The sequence below is a fragment of the Herpailurus yagouaroundi genome, unplaced genomic scaffold, assembly GCF_014898765.1.
Source record: "Herpailurus yagouaroundi ecotype Mexico unplaced genomic scaffold, PumYag 197, whole genome shotgun sequence".
Classification (NCBI taxonomy): domain Eukaryota; kingdom Metazoa; phylum Chordata; class Mammalia; order Carnivora; family Felidae; genus Herpailurus; species Herpailurus yagouaroundi.
The window spans coordinates 8,281,631-8,288,838 of record NW_024412428.1 but is presented as its reverse complement, the minus strand read 5'-3'; the positions used below and the strand labels follow the sequence as shown (position 1 = coordinate 8,288,838).

At 51.9% G+C, this 7,208-nt stretch overlaps 1 protein-coding gene across 3 annotated transcripts in view; it reads right to left on the bottom strand.

The window, feature by feature from the left end:
* MTUS2 (microtubule associated scaffold protein 2) overlaps nt 1-7,208 on the bottom strand; it is a 546,859-nt gene that overhangs the window by 6,861 nt on the left and 532,790 nt on the right. For all 3 annotated transcript variants that reach the window (XM_040448119.1, XM_040448120.1, XM_040448121.1), the window contains 3 exons: nt 5,954-6,027; nt 1,885-1,983; nt 644-763 (listed from right to left, as the gene is read on the bottom strand). In XM_040448119.1, the coding sequence (XP_040304053.1) occupies nt 644-763; nt 1,885-1,983; nt 5,954-6,027 (293 nt within the window). The remainder of the gene's footprint in view (nt 1-643; nt 764-1,884; nt 1,984-5,953; nt 6,028-7,208) is intronic.

Sequence of the window (7,208 nt, the reverse complement as noted above, 5' to 3'; positions counted from 1 at the left end):
AACACCCGCTCCAGTGGATCGCTCCAGTGGGTGGAAGAACCAATATATGGAAAGTGCTCTGCTCAGTCTAGCCACCCATCCCCCCAGGGAGGAGGGAGGAAGCAGCACTCCCCCAGGTCAGGAAGGCCGGATGGGGGGCTGGAGACAGGCCACCGGGAGGGCTCCCAGTTGCACAGAATGAAGCCACTTCAGTTCCCTTATTAGAACTCCTGGCTTCCCAGGGGCGCCTGGGTGGCTCGGACGGTTGAACGTCCGACTTCGGCTCAGGGTACATGATCTCGCAGTTTGTGAGTTTGAGCCCCAAGTCGGGCTCACCGCTCTCAGCACAGAGCCTGCTTTGGATTCTCTGTTCCCTTCTCTCTCTGCCCCTGCCCGCCCCCTCAAAAAAAAAAAATACATATTTACATATACATATGTGCATATACATACACACACACACACACACACACACACACATATATATATTAAATAAAAGAAACTCCTGGCTTCCTAAGAAAGGCCTGGAGACCAACCGTGGCATTTCTGCTCAGGTGTAAGCAATGGACAGGGAAGGGCCCACCGTCTGCAGGCTGTGAATCCATGATGCCAGTAAGGCATACCATTCAGGTGACTGGAGCTCTCCCAAGGACACAGGCCGACTCACCAGTTTTTCTAGCTCAATGATCTTCTTTTCCTGCTGGTGTATTTGCTGATTCTTCATCTCTAACACCTGCTTCAAACTCTTCATGTCTTCTTCCAAGTGCTGATAGGGAGCCAGTGCAATCTACAACGGCAGAGAGCGAGAGCCGGTCACCAGCGGTCCCAGCACAGCCCAGTATGCACCGGTGCCGTGAATCCGGTTAAATCCGGCCTTCCCTAACAAGCTTCCCAGGAGGCCCCAGAGTGTCAGCATGGGTGCATTCACGGCCTTCCCTGATACAGACGCCCGCTGCTCTCCCCCTGGAAATGCCACGAGAGACCCAGCTCCCCGGGGAATGAGAGAGGTAAGGCCATCATCCCCTGACCAGCCCGGAGGCTGGGGTGGCTGGAGGCTGCCAGCCCATCCCCCAAAGGGAGCTCATGGAGGAAAAAGAGCAAACTCGACATTGACTTTTAACATTGGCCCAGACCACTTCATTCAGCAGACAGGCCAGGAGTCACAGGTCTCCCCTGTGTCCACGGGGAGTTGGAGGTGTGTGTGAGGGAGGGATTCTTGCATAGGAAGTGAGCAAAGTGGTTCTGAAAGCAGAAAAGGCGTCAGAAAAACAAACGCTAGAGAAAGGTTGCCAAGATGCAATAACTCAACAACAAAATACAGGACATTGACTTAAGGTTGAATTCCAGATACACCGCCTTTTTTTTTTTTTTTTTTAAGTGTCAGTATCACATGGGATGTATTTATGCTAAAAAAAAATTCACTTATTTATAATTCACACTACACTGGGCGTCATGTATGTTATCTGGCGACCCTCCATCAGAGGGAAGGAGTTATGCCAGCTTTTCTGGAAAAAACTCCCCTCAAGTTACCAACGCAGCCGTCGGGGGTACCTCCTGTGCGGGCCTAAACTACGGCTGGGGGAGAACGAGTGGAGGGGTGGGTCCCAGCCGGGGGGCGGGGGGGGGGTGGAGAGCTCCCAGCCGGGGTGGAGCCCAGCTCAGGGACAGTGGCTGGGGAGTGGAATCTGGCAAAAATAACGTGTCAACGGAGAACCCCACAGCCGTCCCCTGTGTCAGGAGAGAGGCGTTGACGGGGACGTGTCCTGGCCAGCTGTCGCTCCAGCAGTGGATCGACACAGAGGTCCTGTCACCGGGGAAGACTGCAGAGGTGACTCCTGGGGGGGGGGGGCGCGCCCTGTGGGAGCCACAAGGCCGGGTCGGCGGGGGGACGGGGGAGGGTATGACTACCTCCAGCTGCTCTTCGGTGTTCTTCCTCAGGGCCTCCTCAAAGCGTCTGGCCCGGTCCCGCAGAGACTGGCTCTGGAAGGTCAGCATGTGTACCTGGTCCTGCAAGGCATGACAAGAAGGCCAGCTTGGTCCGCCGCAGGCACTGCGGCCCGGGGAAGCCGGGAGGCAACGGCCACCCTGCCGGGCCGCAAGGTGGAGGCCGCTTGGATTGCCTGTCCCACGTGGTAAGGGGGGGTCACGTGGCACCCGTGCTGCGCATGAAGGGTCCCGACCCCGGGGGGGGGGAACTTGGGGGCCGGCAGCCTGACTCGGAGCACCTCCCAAGATGAGAGCGCTGCCCCTCGTCCCCAAATAAGGAGCCTGTTGGCGGGAGGCATTTCGTGATCTAATATCTGAATTCATTATTGAACTGTTATTAGTTATTACTTAATATCTGATTCAGTGATCTGATTTAGTATCACAGAGGCAAACGACCACCAGAGGGAGGCATCTAGTCCCTGACTTTAGGAAGAACAAGATCGCTGCCCTTGTTTCTACACCATCGAACCATCCTTGACCTTCCCCGTCTGCCTGAGACCCCTCCTGCCACCACCAAACGCACTAATTTCCGGGTCAAGGCTCGAGTCCCGCCAATCCCACCCGCGTGATGTTCCTGGGGTTCGCAAGCTCTCCTGGTCCCTCTCCCTGAAGTTCGGCCACGCGCTTGGCCCTTTCCTGCACCTGGTGTCTGGGTAGGACCCTTCTGCCCTCAAGGTGGAGTCGGGGGGAGGCTTCGAAAGCGCAAACCCGACCCCGTCACCCCCTCCGTGTAAAACCCCCCTGGCATCAAGATGAAGCACGGACTTTACACAGTGTCCGTGCGTCTTCCGAACGGCCCCTCTGGTCTCCCGGCTCGCTCAGATCTCCCCGCCCCCTCCAGCCCCGCCTTTCCTTCCAGCTCCAGCCCCCTCTCCTGCTCTGCTCGCTTCTGGCCTCCTCCCCTTGGCCTTCCCGGGCCTCAGGGCCGGATTGCACGACCCTGGCGTGGGCTGCTGTGTGGGCGGAGTCTTTTCCCCTGTGGAGAGCCTCTCCCTGGCTGGACCCAGGCTCCCGGCCCGCGGCCGTCAGGGCAGATGCGACTACACGCAACCTCGCTTGCAACCCCAGCCTGAGCACCGCAGGCGAGCGAAGGGTGCAGGGCAGGGGGCTTTCTCGCGGTGCCCCGGCGCAGCCAGCGACGGGGCCTCGTCCACGCGGCGTGTCCCAAGATACTCTGCCCAGTGACGCCACTTCTGTAACATTAAAACACAGGGACTAGGGTCTCCCCAGAAACTCTGCCAGCATGAGAAGTGACCTCGCCCCACTGATACGAAGAGCCAGGTATTGTAAATGGTGTAATTCCACATGAAAATACCGTAACGTATAAAACGCTGGCTTGACTGCTTCTTCATTTCGCCAGAGGACCCTGTTTTACAAGCTATCTTTGGCGGCTTCCTTTTCCTCTTTTTTTGTCTTTTTTTTGTGTTTTTTTTTTTTTTTTTTTTTTGGTTTCCAGTTATTTCCAATTTCATTTTTAAGGCATAAAAGCCCCCACAGTGCCATTAAATGCAAATGCTGGCACATTCGAGCAATATAGTTATCAGTGGGAGTCTGTACCCACAGGAGCTGGTGAGTGGAGATCACAGCCCCGGGCAAACCCGGCTGGGCCCTGGCACACAGCCATCGGGCAGCCCGGTCACCTTCTAGAACCTGACTCTAAAAATGTACCGCTACGTGGCTCCTATCCCAAACCCGTCCGTGCTGTCGGAGGAAGCATTTCTTTCAAGTCTCTCCCCGTCCGTTAAAAAAACAAAACCATGAAAAGACGCATCAGGCGAACACCACCTAGGCTAGATCTAAAATGTCAAACTGTGTATTTTCTGCCTTCTTCACCATTACTCCAAACAGACTGCCAGGCACACAACGGTGCCACAGCAATCAGACAGAACGGACTATCTTTCAACTTGGGTTCGCTCCTTTTTGTCCAGCTAAGAGGCAGAAAGGCCCAGCTGGTGACCTGGCCCAGCACGGGCCACTCAGGAGTTAACCAATGGCATGATAATAATAACAGTAAATGCAGCAATGCTTTAAGCTATTATAATAGCAATAGCCACTATTGTTTTTGGTTATTTTTTTTAACGCTTATTTATTTTTGAGAGACAGAGCACGAGAAGGAGAGGGAGACACAGAATCCGAAGCAGGCTCCAGGCTCCGAGCTGTCGGCACAGAGCCCGACGCAGGACTCGAACTCACAAACTGTGAGATCGTGACCTGAGCCGAAGTCAGACACTCAACTGACTGAGCCACCCGGGCGCCCCTAATAGCTGCTACTTCTTAGCATTTACCTTGAACCCCCCTCATGTTAGACATACATCATTTCCCTTAATCTGCTCACACCTTGGGGGAGGTCCCGTTATCATCCCCATTTTACAGATGAGGAAAGTAAGGTTTACAGAGCTTATGTAACTGTCCACAATTTCAACGCTAGTAAGAGAGGGTACAGTGGGGATTTAAACTGAAAGCTCCAATCTCTTGCCCCAGACCTGTTTCTCTAGCCACCAGTAGCCCAAAAAGGGGGGGCTCGACAATTCCATCCTCTTTGCACCAAATAATCTCCAGCCCAAACGAAATCTGCCCATGGAGAATCACAAGTAAAATACGCACAATTCACGACGGTTTAATGTCAGCAGCAGCGTGAGGACCCACATATGAAACTAAACTCTCAATTCTTTTTGGTTGTGGACTGGATGGGGTTTTTGTTACATCACAGTATGGTCCTGGTTTGTGCACCTTAGGGGGCGTGCACCTGATGGTGTGGGATGCGGGGTACCCGAAGGCAGTGTGGGGTTCACGTGCTGAGGATAAGCCGCGTGATGACCGCGCAGACGACCATCGATGGATCGATGAGTCAGGGGTCGGCTTGCAGCAGGCGGTTTCCCATTTTAACTTCTGAACAGAATGCTCAGTAGTTGTGAGACTGGCTATCTGCACAATCCTGGATGCTCTTCTTGGGGGGCAGGCTCTGGTCAATGAACATTGCCAGGGGAAAGCGCGCCATCAAAGAAGCAAAATCCCCGCCTTTGTGTTGCGGTTTTGGTAATCACCTCCCACAATTTCCCCACGTGAGTGTCCCTAATATTTAACAAATAATCTGGTTGTGATGGTTGGGAAGGGAAGCGGGGCCGCCAACCTCACCCCTGCTTCCCAAGCAGCTCTGCCTTAGGGCTGGGGGTGGCCTGGGTCTCTAGAAGGCAGGAGGGAGATGCATGTAGTCTGGGAGACGCTTCATTCTCCCCGCAGAGGTCAGCAGGAAGCCAGGTCGCTCCCCGGCCTCGGAGACCCACATTTTCTGCAGGTTGGTGGTGGAAGGCAAAGAAGGTTCTTTTCATCTCACCCACTTCCAGGTGATTAAAGTCCCTTCGATAATTCCCAGAACATGTCCTATGACATCTATCCTTCACAACGGGATACCGTTACCCCATTCCCGCTGCCTAGAATACTGTCCTCAAGCACTCCCTTCTCCTCAGACACAGCTCAGGTCAGACCATGGCAAGTGGGGACCGTCATCTCAGAACTTCTGTGGCGCTCACTAATGGTAGTATTCCCTGGGTGTAAGTATTTACCTTTTGTGTTGTCTGTCACTGTTCGGGTCACAGCTGTCTGAGTGGACAGTGACTTCCCAAAGGGCAGGGCATATGTCTCATTTACTTCTACATCCCGATGCTTAGCACAGGATCCTGTACACAGTAGGTGCTAGATAAATGTCTGTGGACAGGCATAATGACACCGCCATCATCTTGAGACCAGAGTGAAGAGAATGAATACTGGGGCACCCGGGTGGCTCAGCTGGTTAAGGGTCCGACTCTTGACTTCGGCTCACGTCATGATCTCACGGTTCATGAGATCTGCGCTGACAGCGTGGAGCCTGTTTGGGATTCTCTCTCTCTCTCTCTCTCTCTCTCTCTGTCCCTCCCCTTACTCCCTCACACACTCTCTCTCAAAACAAATAAACTTTAAGAACAAATGCACCTTTAAGAGAATGAATATTAACCTGTAATGACAGCCGCAGCTTTTCAAAATTTTCTTCCAATTCTTTCTTTTCAAGCTCATGGGCAGACATCAGTTCTGGAGAGAAGAGGTCAAACAGTTAATGTGGTCTCTTGAAAAAGATCAAACAAGACTCCGACAGACTCCGGTAAATAAGGGACACTGGTATATAGCAGGCTGAAGCCTAAACAGACTTCTCCATTATTTTGAAACGATATGCAGTCCCATTTAGAAGACAGTGAAAGCAGGAGCAGGGGAACAGGACAAAGACAAAGAGGGAAAGAGCAAAGAAACGAGCGAGGGAAGCAAACAGCACATTCGTGCTCGTGAACACACGTCCCCATACACGTGCGCGCGCACACGCACCATAAACGCACGTGCGCACGAAACACACACACACACACACACACACACACACACACACACACGATTCCTACAACCTGCTTTACCACCACCCTGGCCAAGTTGGATTCTCCACGCACAGTACCCATTGATTCTCCAAGCTTTCCTGGGCCATACTCTGGAAACCACCGATCTCTAGGATTTGCTTGAGCAAAGATTCAACATTAAGAAGCTCAGACAGAAGGAAGGACTAATTGGACTGGTTCCGGTCAGACAGTATGGAACAATTCTGTCCCGTGAAAAGTGTCATTCTGGTAATAATTTGCAAGTTAGGCAGAAAGAGATGTCATGTGAGAGTTATTAAGCGAATGGATTCTATTTTCCTCCGGATGGAAAGAATCTTATTAGCTGGGTGAAGCACATCTCATTCTGGCTACACAAGCAATTTGTTTTCATGTTATAACTGCAGTGAGGAAAGGTCTCATTAATCAGCCAGGATCACATGCTCAGAACAGGAGAGCACTGGAGGCCAGCAATTATCATTCGGGCTGGCATGAGCTGCAATTAGGAAAGACTTTGTGGTTTCCATTGACCCACATCTTTTAAGTAAGGATGGCGAAAGCCTCTAAGAAATCCAGTTGTTTATAGCTGAGATTTGCATTTGGGGGGGAAAAAAAAGTCTGTGCTGATTTCATTGATATAAAGCCATGTAGCCTTCTGGTCTACCTGGCTCTGTCTACATGATTAGTTTTAACAGTCATTGAAAGTATCATCCTGACGATAGTCATAGATTTTTGGCTTATCATTAAATACATTTACATTGCCTCCACATTTATACATAATTCAAAGGTCTTGGATATGGTGTCTAAGTGAGATTTCGTTCATCACAAAAATCTACCAGGTCTATTTTTTTTTTT